This window comes from Cuculus canorus, chromosome 5 (genome assembly GCF_017976375.1).
Source record: "Cuculus canorus isolate bCucCan1 chromosome 5, bCucCan1.pri, whole genome shotgun sequence".
In the NCBI taxonomy this organism is placed as follows: Eukaryota; Metazoa; Chordata; class Aves; order Cuculiformes; family Cuculidae; genus Cuculus; species Cuculus canorus.
In genome coordinates, this window is record NC_071405.1 from 30514117 (window position 1) to 30528628 (window position 14512).

General features: G+C 46.7%; 1 protein-coding gene across 3 annotated transcripts; it reads right to left on the reverse strand.

Annotated features, from left to right (window-relative positions):
- Window positions 1-2321: 2321 nt before the first annotated feature.
- CKB (creatine kinase B) lies at window positions 2322-10094 on the reverse strand. 3 transcript variants are annotated; one of them, XM_054067898.1, is made up of 8 exons: window positions 9995-10094; window positions 8278-8465; window positions 7656-7810; window positions 6890-7022; window positions 5813-5984; window positions 4171-4294; window positions 3261-3450; window positions 2322-2686 (listed from the first exon to the last, which is right to left on the reverse strand). In XM_054067898.1, exons 2-8 carry the CDS (start codon window positions 8453-8455, stop codon window positions 2508-2510), a joined length of 1131 nt encoding a protein of 376 aa, XP_053923873.1. In that variant the 5' UTR covers window positions 8456-8465; window positions 9995-10094; the 3' UTR covers window positions 2322-2507. The 3 variants fall into 3 exon arrangements, with proteins under 3 accessions (XP_053923873.1, XP_009557422.1, XP_053923874.1); XM_009559127.2 differs by lacking the exon at window positions 8278-8465 and adding an exon at window positions 8901-9113 and having other exon boundaries at window positions 9995-10074; XM_054067899.1 differs by lacking the exon at window positions 9995-10094 and adding an exon at window positions 8901-9033.
- Window positions 10095-14512: the final 4418 nt, after the last annotated feature.

Below are 14512 nucleotides of genomic sequence, written 5' to 3' on the forward strand. Positions count from 1 at the left end.
ATCGCTATGTCCAGTGTTTTGCTGTGACAGGTTTGTTCTCTGGACTATTTGCTTTGTTCAAGCTGAAACAAAAACGGTCATGTTATACTTCACAGCAACAACAGGAGGGAGCATGGCAAAGGTGGTGGGTGGGAAAGAAAACCAATTAAAAAGAAATATTCTCTAGTTTGATGTAAGCAGGCTGAGAGAATTTAGGTCATTCAGCCTGGAGCAGAGAGGGCTCCAGGGAGACCTTATAGTGGCCTTCCAGTACCTGAAAGGGGCCACAGGAAAGCTGGGGAGGGGCTCTTTACCAGAGAGTGCAGGGACAGGATAAGGGGGAATGGTTTTAAGATGAAAGATGGGAGACTTAGATAGTAGGAAGAAATGTTTTACTGTGAGGGCAGTGAGGCACTGGCACAGGTTGCCCAGAGAAGTAGTGGATACCCCGTTCCCTGGAGGTATTCAAGGGAGGTTGGATGAGGCTTTGAGCAACCTGATCCAGTGGGAAGTGTTCCTGTCTGTGGCAGGGCGGTTGGAACTGGATGATCTTGAAGGTCCCTTCTGACCCAACCCATTCTACGAAGCATAGAAGACTAGCTCGCTGCTTTGACCACAATTTTTTAGCCAGCTACAGGTGCTGCCTCGAACTGCAGAGACCCAGGAGCCGAAATGAGACAGAGATACAGCAGCTCCAGTGGTCTATGGACATAGGAGAAACAAGATGCATAAGGAGAGAGATGTTTTTATTAGTCCAGCTGATATAGCTAAAAAAAAACTTTACAAGATTTCAGGCAGCTCCTTCCATTAGATAATCACTGTGAGCATAGTAACGACGCTGTGCTGAGGAGAGGCACCACTAAATGAACACTCTGATTACAAGAGGCAGCACCAACTATTTGCCAAGCGTCAGTCAACAACAACAGGAAACACAGCAAGGGGGATCTAAAGAATATACAGAACCAACCGGTTGTCTCTTGCACCATTTTCCTCTCCCTGCTCTTGCAAGCCTTGTACACAAAAATCCCTGTACTGATTACCTCAGGGACAGGAACATCTTCCAGCACAGAATAAAACTCTTACATGTGATTCCCTTTCTCCCACCAGGTTAAATCTGAATAATGTAGAAAGCTATATTTAAAAAAAAAAACAAACTACTTATCCGAGATGTTCACTCAGCGTTTCCCTCACCAAAATGTAATTATCTTACTCGAACCCAGCTGAAGCCATATCTTCAGCTAAGTGACAGCCTGCAATCACAGCCTCATAAATAGCACAGCCTTGACAAAAGAAAGCTGCAGTTATCTCCACAAGCCTATATAAAGCTGCACGCTGCGAAGCTATGTATCAACCTTGCATCATTCTCCCTCTATAAAAAGCCAGGTTTTAGCAGTGAGTAGAGCTGTTGAGCAGGTGCTATCTGCTTCCCAGGTTGCATGAACTGCAAAACCTAGTGTTGCTAAGGGCCTAACACTCCTACCTATCAGTACTTCCAGAAACTGTTGCTCTTGTAGGTTAATAAGGTGATGCTTCCACAGAGCCTGCGCATGGGTGCAGTGACTACAGCCATTCTGAAGAACAGATGTACTTGATAGAACACTGTAAGCTCACTCCCAGAGCCTTGCAAGCCAGACTCACTTTAAAATAAAACCAACTATTTAACATGTTTTAATTGACTATAGTGCTTGTTTTCAGGTTCATGGGTAAGCAAGTCAGCTGATGAGATCCAGTTATCTGATTGCTTCCCATCACTGGCAGCTCACAGCCCCCACCTCTTCCCCAGCTGAGCTGAAACCACTTGGAAAGAAGTGTGGGTTTCATCTAACTTTCACCTTACTCCTTGCCTGCCATAAAGCAATTACCTGCTTAGCCCAACCCTCTGCACCTTTCTAGGTTAGATATGATCTCCCCACAAATTAGCTTAGTGTCAGTGTTATTACGGGCCAAAGCTTGACCTCAGAACACTCCCTTGCAGCTCCAAGAGGATCCGTCTCAGACAGGAACCCTTCATACCCTGATCTGCCTTCCCTCCCTTACAGGAGCCAGCCTAGCCTGCTGCAGTCAGGATAATGAGTTTACAGATGCCAGGAGCAGATACACAAGTCAAAGCCTTAGAAGTAGGGCATGTTTGCAGTGACTCATGTTCAACACTAGTTCTCAAGCTTATAGCAACTACAATCAAGTTAAAGATTCATTTTTGACACTTCTTTAACCACAACTCCACATTAGACTGCAGCAGCACAGCCAGGAAGAGGTGCTAGCACACAAAACCAACCCAGCACAGCTAAGAAATACAAGTCACTTAAATCTCAAAGACATTCAGTTAACACTTCTAAGACATCTCAAGCCAAAACAATAGTTTATTTTGTTTTCAGCAACATCTCAACCATCAAAAAAATAAACTCTAACACAGATGGATGGAAGACTTCTCTACAGTGTAACTAAGAGGGCTCTGAGCCCAGGGAGTTGAATTGGAGTGACTTTTTATTATTCATCCAATAAGTTAGGAAACATGAGAACAAAGTGCTTTATTTCTGAGCTGGCATGAGGTCATCGATGGACTGGCCTTTTTCAAGGCGTTTTTCCATTTCAATGAGCAGCTTCACACCATCCACCACCATCTGCACCAGCTCCACCTCAGAGAAGCCAAGACGATCAGCATTGGAGACATCGAACACTCCTCCAACAGCAGCTGTGTCCACACCACCTGGAGCAAGAGATTTAGTTAGTACCCTGACCACTGCTAGAGCAGGCAAGCCTACCTTTCTTCCCTCACTAGCCTAAGGTGGGAACATAGAAAAATGATGACCTACAAGTTGCCACTGCTGCCTCCTCCTACATGCAGGAAGATAAAGCTGCCAACATCAGCCACTAAACCTGCCATTAGGCCAGCTCTTTATTCTTTCAACCCATAAGCAGTCCAACCTGTGGTCAGGAGTTCTCCCTGCAGCTATTTCCTAGCCAGAAGTTAAATCACTATTCCCATTTCTGCTTACAACAGTAATAGCTGCCACCAGGCTCACCTTTCTCTGGTGCTCAGAATGCCACACAGGCCATACCTAGACAGCCAGACATACAGCAGCACAATGGCATGCCCCCCAGCTCCCCCAAGATATGATTTTAAGGCTTGGTTCTCTCTCCATATGCTTTACAAGGATACCCTTCAAATGGTCCAACAGCTACTGTAGTGTGAACCAAGATACAGCTCTAGCTGTTAGCCAGGCTTCTGCCTGTATCTTAGGGCAGCCTGACTAAGCTATTGTCATGCTATCACCTCTCACCTGTGCCTCGTTTCTGCAGCCGAAGCTTCTTGAGGACTTCTCCAAATTTCTCATGTTTCCCAAGGTTTGGTAGTTTGATGTGCACACCAGCACGAAGCCCTGTTCCAAGGTTCGATGGACAGGTCAGGATGTAGCCCAAATGTGGATTCCACATGAACTCATAGTTCTTGGACTTAAAGAGAGTTTCTATCTATAAATAGAGAGAATGGATGTTTAGAGATTGTTCTCTGCCTGAAGGATGTAGGTCATCCATTAGTGCTCATTTGCAGCTCCAGTAACATAGCAACAGCCACAACAGTCTGAACAACTATTTAAGTCAGCCACATAAAGCCCCCTCCATTTGGAAAAGAGGGCCACCAACAAGGGGGTTTTAAGGCTTTAAATCTTGCTCCTAGCAGTGAGACAGGCTAAGTTTAAGCTACATTGCTAAATCCAAAGTCACTATCTGTTGGGAAGCTGGATTTATTACATATCAAGTCAGCACATCTGGTAAGATTAGGAAGAGGCTGGTAAGCCCCAAGTTCATATCAAGATCTGAAGCAGCAAAAAAACATTCAGCCTAGAAACTTCAGCCCAGCTTTGCCCATCCACAGTCAAGCAATTTCTCCTCCCACCCAGGGTTTCTCAATGCTTGGTTTATAGAACCACGTAGAAATCCTTTAAGTGCAGTTTAGACACTTGGATAAGGTGCCACATCAGAGGACATCCTAGATTGCACAGCCATAAGGCTTTGCCAATACAGCCGTTTCAGAATCCTTGCATCTAACTCATCAGGGTGTTCTGAGACCCAAGCCATGAAGCACCACCACGCAGGACTCGGGAGGGGGCTTGAAATTCGAGTTTGCATTCTCAGCTCTAACCAGAAAAACACACACAATTTGAACACACAACTCATGCAATATTGATTTACCTGTGTTAGTCCAGTACAGAAGCGGGTGAATACTTCCTTCATGTTGCCACCCTTCTGCATGGATATAACTCTAAGGTGATCCTCCTCATTGATCCAGACAAGGAAGGTCTTGTTATCATTGTGCCTAGAAGAAAACGCAAACAACTCGCTGTCTGTCCCATTGGACACTTTTGAGATATTTGTAGTAGCACCAAATTAATCAGCACTGTAGCTTTTGTTTCGAGAGGCTCACTTATCTGCTTCTTCAAAGAAATTAATCTTACTACTTCCATCCATGCAGGACCTAACAGAGTTAAGCTCATAGTTTTTACCTTGCTCTTTTCAAGAGAGTTTGAATTGGCCTTCATCTACACAGGTCAGAATAAGTAATAACATGACATTAGCCAGTCTTACAGGCTCAAACCCCAAAATTCAGTCATCTGGAGCTCACCTGTGGCCAGAGTTTACACATTTAAGAGATTTCACCTGTTCAGCAGCTCACAGAAGTGATCAGTACAGACTTTGAGGCAGCCCTGTGCAGCAATGTTCATAACAACACCATCTTGACAATGTACAAAACCTTTCATGATAACTTTGTCAGATACTGTTAAACTGCACTTTTTACCTGATCAGAGAACAAAGACAAGTTTACTATTAATTTTAGATCACGGCTTTTCAGAGATGCCATAAGAACCCCTGAACACCAACAGTCAGCCCACCCTTGCCCTGGCTTGCAGCTGGCAGCAAGCACTACCACCAATATTTACCATGCTCATAATTTCTCGTTATGACTAGGATCAACAATTAACTAGTACCTGCGGAAAGTTATTTATGCAGACAGCACTGAGACTTTACACTTCAAACCTGTAGATTAGTCATGCTCAGATGACAGCGCTATCTAGTGCTGGCAATCTGCAGGTAGATGATGCAATCTTAAAGGTGACCTACAGAAACAAAGCATGCTTCCTTTGCGTTGTACTGAAGCAGTTAACAGTAATAAGATCAGAGTATCCCAGCCGATAAAAGCCTAGCCATTAGCTTACAAGGGAGCAAGTTAATTATGCTGCAGAAGAGTTCTTGGGATACGGAGTTTTATGTAGGTGACCTTCATCCAGAATCCTTCCATTCCGCACTTCTGCATCAGTCACCTCATGTCACAAAGTCTCTAGAGGCAGTACAGGTAAAGCCATACTGGTCCAGCATCAGTGAGTTTCTGCAAGACTTCAATGGAGCAAGTGTGCTTACAGAATCAAGTTTGAGCTAAGCCAATGCTATGGTTTGTTACCACAAGCTACTCTGAGGCTCCTGGGACAGAAGCTAGATGTAGTGACGCATCTACTCTTTTAAATGTTATCTACTTTCGTAAACTGCTTCAGCTGTTGTCTGGTGCTTCACAAGCCTGTGCTGGACAGGCAATCTCTGGTTACAGGCTAACCAAGCTGCCTTGTTCCTACCATCCCAATGTGGTCCACAGTAACACTTGTCTAAATTCTGCTTATTTAGATGCAACTTCCCCAGAGGACACCAGACGAATTTCTCATTAGATTCCATAACACGAGTTCAGAAGCTGCTGTTTTGCCCAACAGTATGAGTCACAACTAAAACTGCAAGATTTTCTTTTTGCAGGGACCTTGTAGGACTCCTCCCTTCCACACATACTCACCAGATCCCCCTGGCGTCAGGCCAGTCTCGTGCCATCCCAGATGCCAACAGAAGAGGAGAAACTGGCTTGTCAAACAAGAAGTGATCATCAATCAGCTGCTGCTGCTCTGCATCAGTCATATTCCTCAGCGCATAGTACTTCCCCTTGAGATCTCCTTCTAGACTACCGAGAGCTGAAATAGAGAGTAATTCCTAGGATGGGACCAAAGATGCTAGACATTCCCAGCACTTCAGAGACCACACACAAAGAACAGCAATGTCTGATCTGCTGGGTTTGGTTCCTCCCTTGCTTTCATCTGCAATGGCAATGCCTCCGCAGCATTACAGAACTTAAGGCAGTAAGTATCAGATGATTTGTCTGCACCTTCCAGGCTTATACAAGTAACCTTTGTTCCCTTATATGCAGTATAGAATCTTTTCTCCTGCCTAACTGGAGAAGCAGAGTGCTTTCTTCCAAGGAGAATCAAGGTCATTAATATAACAAACAGTATTATTCCAGTCAAGGACTGTTACCCTGCCCTTGAGACATTTTGAAACAGCTACACTCTCTCCAGAACAGCACCTTGAGTGCATCCTTCCCTCTCACTTCATTAACGGAGTTGGGAGGCAAAAGAAAAAACCTGCAGCTGAGGAATTCCACCAAAATCTTACCCTTACTCTAGTCAACTGCACAATTTGGAGAAAGACAGCACCTCTAAGCAAACTGAGCATTAATGAAAGTCAATTAAAAGCAGCCACGAAATACTGCAACTATGACTCAAGCCCTGGAGTTGCTACATACCTGTTATATTTCAAATTTGAGCCTTGATGAACCAACCTCTTCCCTCACACACACCAAAAGAGGCTTTCAAGATCAGCAAAGGTCAACTTCCCTCTGACACGTGCTCTTGCTCTCAGCTACAAACTGCAATGCTGAGGCAGCTGCAACGTAACGAGCCTTCTTCAGGCAAGTCTCCACATTCAGACTAAATCTTGAGAGGGGCAGCGTTTGCCAACTGCCCCATTTGCAAACTCCACAGAACGCCCCTTGTGCAAAGGACATAAGTAGTTTCCCCCATGCACCCAGTTCTCACTTTACCTTCAACAGAGAGCTTTTCGATAGCTCGCCTCTCTCCTCGACTACAGTGCGGAGGAAGACAGAATCCACGGATGCTTCTACCAGTTCTGACACGGGAACTTAGCACGTAACTGGGATCCAGGTCATCACCTCCCTACAAGATTAGAAACCAGCGAGTACAACTCTGTTGACGAGATACCTGCCCTAAATACATGTAGCTCCTGTACATTTAAGCAAGGACCTTAAACTGGAGATACTGACTATTGGCCTGCAAACCAGTGTCTTACTTCAGGACTATTTTCTTGGCTAGCCAATCAACATGGCATTAGGAATTCTTCAGAGCCTATAATAACATTTGAAATCCATAAAATGGGCAGAAACTCTTACTCCTAGCCATAGCAATAGCTGTTCTGTAGGATGACACCACCAAGTGATTTTTAGACCCAAGACCAGATAGAGTAAGTGTTAAGCTTTACGACAGTCTTCGACTCCTAGGAGTTTCGTTTACCTCAACTACTACAGTTCACAGAAATACATGTTTGGCACAACCCATGCAGCAGCAGCACATGAAGCAAGCTCCTGCCGCATGCCAGCTACCTCATTCTACCCATCCACTGCCATCCTGCAGCAGCAGCCTCTTAAGTTTGACAGCGCTGGACACAAAGCCTGTGGGTCTGTGCTGGGTCAAAGTGAAGGGACAGAGCTCGAGTAATCAATTTAGGCAGCTGCCAACAACCTAACCCCATCCTCAGACCAGAAATACCAGTAATTGATCAAAAGTTTATACCTGCAGGTTATCAGGGTTCAGGTCAGTCTTGTGCTGATCGGTTGGTTTGTAGCCACCATGTCTGTCTTCAATAACTGGATCAAAGAGTTCCTTAAACACGTCATAGCATTCTTCATCACCAGCTACGCATCCTACTGTCATTATGAAGGGATGGCCTGGAGTGGTAATAAAGTCAGAAGAGCTAAGTTTGGGTGATGTTTGGCTGTTCTCCAGCGCAGCAGTAACCAGGCAAGTTCTTTAGTTGTAGTTCTGGTCAATTACAAATGCATAAAAAACATTCGCAGAGACCCTACATTTTTACACTTCATCCAGTTAGTCAAATGCAGTGCTATGGAAACCCATAGCTGTTGCCATTAAACAAACAACTCATTTGCCAAGCTCTGTTTAGGACAAATATGCACAGCACATCCATTTTCAGCAGCCAATTTAGACCACCGCATAGAACTTTACGTCTAAACAGTCACACTTTGCTGTAAGCAAGCATGCTTTGCTTTTTGTTCCTTCTGCTACAGCCAGAGCTGCATTTCTGCTCATAAATACACAAGACTAGTTTTAAGTCACCATATTCAAAAACACCAGTTACTCCAGCTGGTTCACACAGAATATTCTCAACACATTTTACCAGGATTATCAACCCCAGTCTGAATGACATCATCCAGGGTGAAGCCACTGGGCGTGACTCTGTCTCTCAGTTTCTTGTACAAATCCAGGGTTAGAACTTTGGCCATGTGGTTGTTGTGGGTGCTCAGGTCCGGGTACTCCTCCTCGGGAGACAGTCTCTGATTATTTAGTTGGGCCATTTTGATATTGCTAGAGTGAAAATAAACACTGTAATATTAACATGCAAAGACATCTGCTCCCCCTTTTTCATAGAAGTGCTAGAGTACATCACATAACCAGTTTAGAATTGCCATGTAAGCCCACTTTTTTTTTTTCTCTCCCACTGGTTGTGTTATAATTAGAACACATTCGCTTTAGGGTTTTTTTTGGTTTTTTTTTTTGGTGCGGATTGAAAGTATTTAGCAGAGCAGTTACATAATTGAAGTGTCTGGGAATGGATATGTCAGATCACAGCAAGGAACACGGCTTGATAGAACAAGGCCTCCTGTAACACAGCCATGCACTCATAGCCACCTCTCAACACCTCACAGGAGCTCGAGAGCCTTGGGTCCCACAGTCAAGAAGCACTTCCAGTAAGGAGGGAGAACAGATCGTTACGCAGATCTAACAGTCCCCAGCCATTACCTGGGTTGTCAACCCCAGTCTGGATGACATCATCCAGGGTAAATCCACTGGCAGTCTGTTTATCCCTCAACTTCTTGTACATGTCCAGGCTCAGCACCTTGGCCATGTGATTGTTGTGAAGGCTCAGGTCGGGGAACTCATCATCAGCAGAGTACTTCATCTTCAGGAGGTTGTGGCTGTTTGAGAAGGGCATGGCTGTCCCTACCGCAGTCACTGGGGGAGAGAGATGGGAAGCCCATCACAGGGGGCTTGGGGCATCCGCACAGCCTGGGGCAAGAGCCCGGACAAGGTCACCTTGGCTGCGGCTCCACCTGTGCCCTTCACGCCTTTGACTGCTCTTCCACAAGAGCCAGGAAGGAGGGTAGAATAGGAGTTGTTCACCTCCAACCATCCTTTCTCCTTAAGCATCCCCACGCAAGGGGACGCGCCCAAGGGCGCAGGGCGATGGCAGCACGGGCAGACCCCGCAGGGGAAAGGGAGGAGGCTAGTGGGCTAGCTAAGGGGACTGGGGGGAGAAGCCAGGAGACCAGCTCAGGGAGTGTGGGGGAAGCCAAGTGGAGAGGTGGGGGAATTAGGGGGGGGTAGCCAGGAGGCGAGCTGGGGGAATGGAGGAGGAGAAGTCGGGAGGAGGCAGAAGTCAGGGGGCGAGCTGGGGGAATGGGGAGGGGAAGCCAGGGAGCGAGCTGGGGGAATGGGTGGGGGGAGAAGCCAGGGGGCGAGCTGCGAGGGAAGCAGGGGGGAGCAGGGCGAGCTGTGCCCGGGCTGCAGGTGAGCTACACTGCCCCGCGATGCCCCGGGCTGCAGCCGGTGCGAAGATCTCGGGAGCTCCTGGCTGCTTGGGAGCGCTGGGAATATCCCGGCGAGCCATTATACAACAGAGGACTCCCCCAGGGGGCACCTGGCTGGGGCGACCGTATGCAACTACCCTGCTAAATACCGGGTTAAGCTGGTTTTAGGGCGGGTGCGCACCTGCGCCGAGCCCCCAGCTCCCTTCCTCAACGCGACCGGCCCCACCCCGCTCAAAAGAAACATAAATAAATATCTACATATACATGTTCTAAGAGGTAAGGCGTGAGGCGCCGCCCCGCACTCACCGAGCGCTCCTCTGCACAACCGTCACACGCTGCTACCCCGGCCGGACTGAATCCGCGGCGCTGCCGCCGCGCCGCTTTTATAGCGAGCGCGCGCGCCGCGCCATTGGCCGCTATTTATAGCCCATTCATTCCATTGGGCGAGGCGCCGGGGGGCGGGGCGAGCTCCCCTGTCGCCGGCCGCGCGCGGGCCCGCCGCCATCTTGGGGATGCGGGGGGTGGTGCGGAGCGCTCGGCCGGGGTGTGACCCCGCGGTGACCCCGCCACGGGCCCTGCTTCCGTCGCCATGTGGAAGCCCATCCCCGCCTCTGTCTCGGCGCCAAAGCACACCGACACGGCCACCCCGTTCCCACTGAGCCTCCTCGCCTTGATTGGGGATTCCATAACGGGTGTAACAACCCACCCTCCTAAAAAACAAGGGCTTTGTGGCTCCATGGTGGCATGTCCTGGGTGACCTGCGTGGCCAGCAGGTCCAGCAAGGTGATGTGTGCCCCTGTGCTCAGCCTGGGTGAGGCCACACCTCGAATCTTGTGTTCAGTTCTTCAATACAAGAAGGATGTTGAGGCTCTGAAGCGTGTCCGGAGAAGAACAGTGAAGCTGATGAGGGGGCTGGAGAACAAGTCTTATGAGCAGCAGCTGAGGGAACTGGGGTTGTTTAGCCTGGAGAGGAGGCTGAGGAGAGACCTTATTGCTCTCTACAACTACCTGAAAGGAGGTTGTAGAGAGGTGGGCGCTGGCCCCTTCTCCCAAGTGACAGAGAACAGGACAAGGGGGAATGGCCTCAAGCTGCGCCAGGGGAGGATCAGGCTGGATATCAGGAAAAAGATTTTCACAGAAAGGGTCATTGGGCACTGGCAGAGGCTGCCCAGGGAGGGGGTGGAGTCACCATCCCTGGAGATATTTAAAAGACAGGTACACGAGGTGCTCAGGAACAGGGTTTAGTGGCAGATAGGAATGGTTGGCCTCAATGATCCAAGAGGTCTTTTCCAACCTAGTGATTCTACGACTCTATGACACAAGTGACAAACTGGACCAAGCTGGCTGGACAGTGGCTGTGGATTCCGAAGGAGAAGGGCCCATCGCTCACCCCAGCACCTAAAACACCGTGGGCTTCTTCCACAGTTTAGTTTGAAAGGCAGCAAGTCTCCTGCTCTTGTCATGTGCCAAAAAAACCCCATCTTAAGTTTTATTGGCGAGTGGCCGGTTTCCTGCTGAAGGCAGAAGCACAAAAGCTCCCCTGAAATTCATGAGAACAGTGACTTCCATTGATCTCTTTGTGGGAACACAAGCAGGTCCCAAAGTTAAGAGGCAGCTGAGAATCCCACTATTGGCAGAAATAATGTGAATCATAGAATGGTTTGGGTTGTAAGGGAACTTAAAGATCACCCAGTTCCAATCCCCCTTCCATGTGCCGGGACTGATGTGATCTGACTTTCACCTTCACGTAGTAGTTTCTTTACCTTCCTCTGACGTGTATTTCTCACAAGAGTACCCAAGTTTATCCTCCTGTCCTAACAGAGCACGTATCTACCCATGCAAATGCGGAGCAGAGTTGCGGAGTTCCTTCCTTTGACATGAGTTGTGAATTTCAGGAACCATCAGCTGGAACTTTTTCCCCACCATAGCTCTTTCAGCACCACAACCAGTACCCTCACCCCGACAACGGGAAGCGCGTGCACACTACCGGACTGCTCGGATTTTAAAAATAATGATATACATATAGAGGAAATAATTACAAAATAAAAACCATGGGCTGCTTCAAATAAAAATGTGTTGTATTTGGCTGCCAGCCAGATTTCCAAGTTATTCCAGGTCTGATAGACTGAGATGCTGAGTACACAGATCTCCAGCAGAAGCCAAAGGCTCAGCATCCGTGTAAGTCTAGTCTTTTATCTCCCGGATCAAAGAACAAATCCTCTCTCCAGGTCTCCTCTGCCTTTTTGACCTCACAACATCTTCCCCTACGTTTTACTAGCTCCACAGAAGGCTCATGCTTAAGAATAGTTTTAATTGCAAGTAATGCTATCAGTCAGCAAGTATTAAATGAATGTAAGTGTAAAATCATAACCAAAATCCTCAAAATAAATGTAATTTTTGAGTATTACCTCATCTGCAAACATAGTTCTGACTGTGGATGTTTTTAATGTGAAATGCTCCGGTTTTATTTTTAATTTAGAATGAAAGAAATAAAACTAAGAACATTTTCTTACATTATACCCTATTTTTTGCGGTGTTTTTCTTAAAAAAAAAAATCAGGATAGGTACTGAAGGCTCCTTTTGTCTTATTCCACAATCTATTACTACACAAACAGAGAAGCAATCAACTGTTCCGTGCTATAAATGTTCTGTAGCCAAGGTCACCTCAAGAACCAAGGATCGAAGGATCCGTTTCTGTTCATTGGACACGCTCTTTCCCTCCCAGTCTTGCAGAACAGGGAATACCAGTCATTATTATAAACTGGTAGTAGTCTTAATGTGCCATTTACTATAGCACTTCCAATACAGACACCCCTTCTTCATAGAGCTTTTGTCTGAAAAAAGGAGCAAACCAATCAAAATATATTCAATTTACGTGTTTAATTGACAGCATACCCTCTACCCCCTTTCCCTCACCACCATTTGACAAATTCCTGGCATGCAGTAAGTCCAAAGTGGCTGTTACTGCTTTACTCAGACAGCATTTTAAGATTTGTTGAAAGCTGTGTATAAACTGGATCCTACCTTTGTTACAGCATCCCAGCCCAGCTTCCCTAGTGACTTAATTACAGATGCTGCACCCTGTGTCAACAGCCGCTGATCAACCGTTTTATCTAGCTCATCTGCTGAGAGAATACTTTCTTTGGATAAGCCTGTATGGCCTGTTAGACTGCGATAAAGGCACCAATATTTACTTTCCATGCTGGGATGGTATCTTAGTCAATACTGACTTACATGCTACGTTGCTGTTCTGCAGCTCAGCATAGAAAGGTGGGATGATTACTCCGGAGATCTCTGCACTGGGCTTTAGCAATAAAGAATTAAGGGAAGTTAATCATGGGCCATGCAGCTGACTTCCTAAGAGGCTTAATTATAAATGTTGTGTAGCGTACAAATGCAAGAGAAGATGGGTGTTAGCTAGTGAACGTGTGTTCTGAAATTACTCATGAATGTAAGGTGAACCTGAAGAATCAGGGGATAAACATCTTGAAAATCTGTAAGAATATTCCAAATTCAGAAACAGCAAGAGAAAGTGGTTTGCTATTTACAACTGAGTTGTTTCCAATTCCTAATTGACAACTGAACAGCACCTAAAAATGAAACATAACACTCATATACCAGCGGATTAAAGGAATTGGTTGTAAATGCATCTGCTTAACTTCCCAAATGAAACTTCTCTTCACATTTACATTTATTGCTTAAAATATATTTGCCTAGTTATTATCCTCAGAGTATTTTCTCACACTTCTTAGGCAGACTGTTGAAATGTACTGATCATTTCCAGTGAGCTGAGTGCCTGTAGAAACTAGGAGCTGCTGAGCGTCTTGATCTTGCAGTCAGGCCCATAGTGATCTGCATAGCAGTTCATCGTGGAAAAGGCCTTATGAACATAAAAAATGACAAAGATGACCAATGACACTAAAAATGATGGAAGAAAAACCCCAAGGTAGGTGCAAATCTAGAGGCACAGTAGAGCCACGATTGCCAGTCAGAAAAACAGCTGAGTAGGAGTTAACAGTTTAAGAAACCTCTGAAACCGCATACATTATGTTTAGATTAGATGGAGGAGAGTTTCATAACTAAATAACAAAGACTGCTGCAATTATGCTATAGGCATAACAAAAAACATGTTCTCACTGATAGTAATGGGCAAAAATTCCCTTGTACTAGATGGAATCACACTCATTACAAAATAAATCACAAATGGTCATCTAAACAGCTCTCTGTTGCGGTGTCCCCGGCGTGGATGACTTTTTCTCCACTATTGTGCATTACAGGTTAGTGGTGAACGCAGCATGGCGCAGAGCGGTATCTGATGGAGCCGGGACTTTACCTGCACATCCAGGGTGATTCACACGTGCCCTGCTGTGCCCTCACGCCTCCGTAGAAGACAAGGCAATGCTCTCCTCCATTCCTGTGCCACCGGGGCATCACTCGAGTCCTAAACACGAGACACGGGTGGGAGTCAGGACCCTGCCTCTGGGGTTTAGAAAAGGATCGTGCTCCTTCTGAGCCCACATTCTGGTTTCTCCTATAGCTTTATGAAACCCTAAAGGCTCGTCGGGTTGAGCCGTGTTTCCCTGGCCCTGGCAGATGCAGGCAGAACTTTCTGGAAGCTCCTTGCTCTGGGCGAGGGAGCGAAAGCTGAGCCATTCCCTGGGGAAGGGGCTACACACACACACACACTTGATGGGTGAACACGAGTTCCCATTGGGATGGGCACCTGTCTCCTTCTCAAGGACCTGGGGAGCCACCGAGGGGCTGGGGGTGGCAGGGCTGGAGCTGGGATGAGGGAACTGAGGGTCTGGGGCACAGGGACCAGGC

Bases quoted from the DNA above. Each gene is read 5' to 3' on its own strand.
- CKB (XM_009559127.2), bottom strand. From the start codon at position 9,093: ATGCCCTTCTCAAACAGCCACAACCTCCTGAAGATGAAGTACTCTGCT. The intron at 7,023-7,655 runs GTATAAACTTTT...CTAATCTTGTAG, and splicing joins TGAACCCTGATAACCTGCAG to GGAGGTGATGACCTGGATCC. The intron at 3,451-4,170 runs GTAAATCAATAT...CTCTATTTATAG, and splicing joins TCTGTACTGGACTAACACAG to ATAGAAACTCTCTTTAAGTC.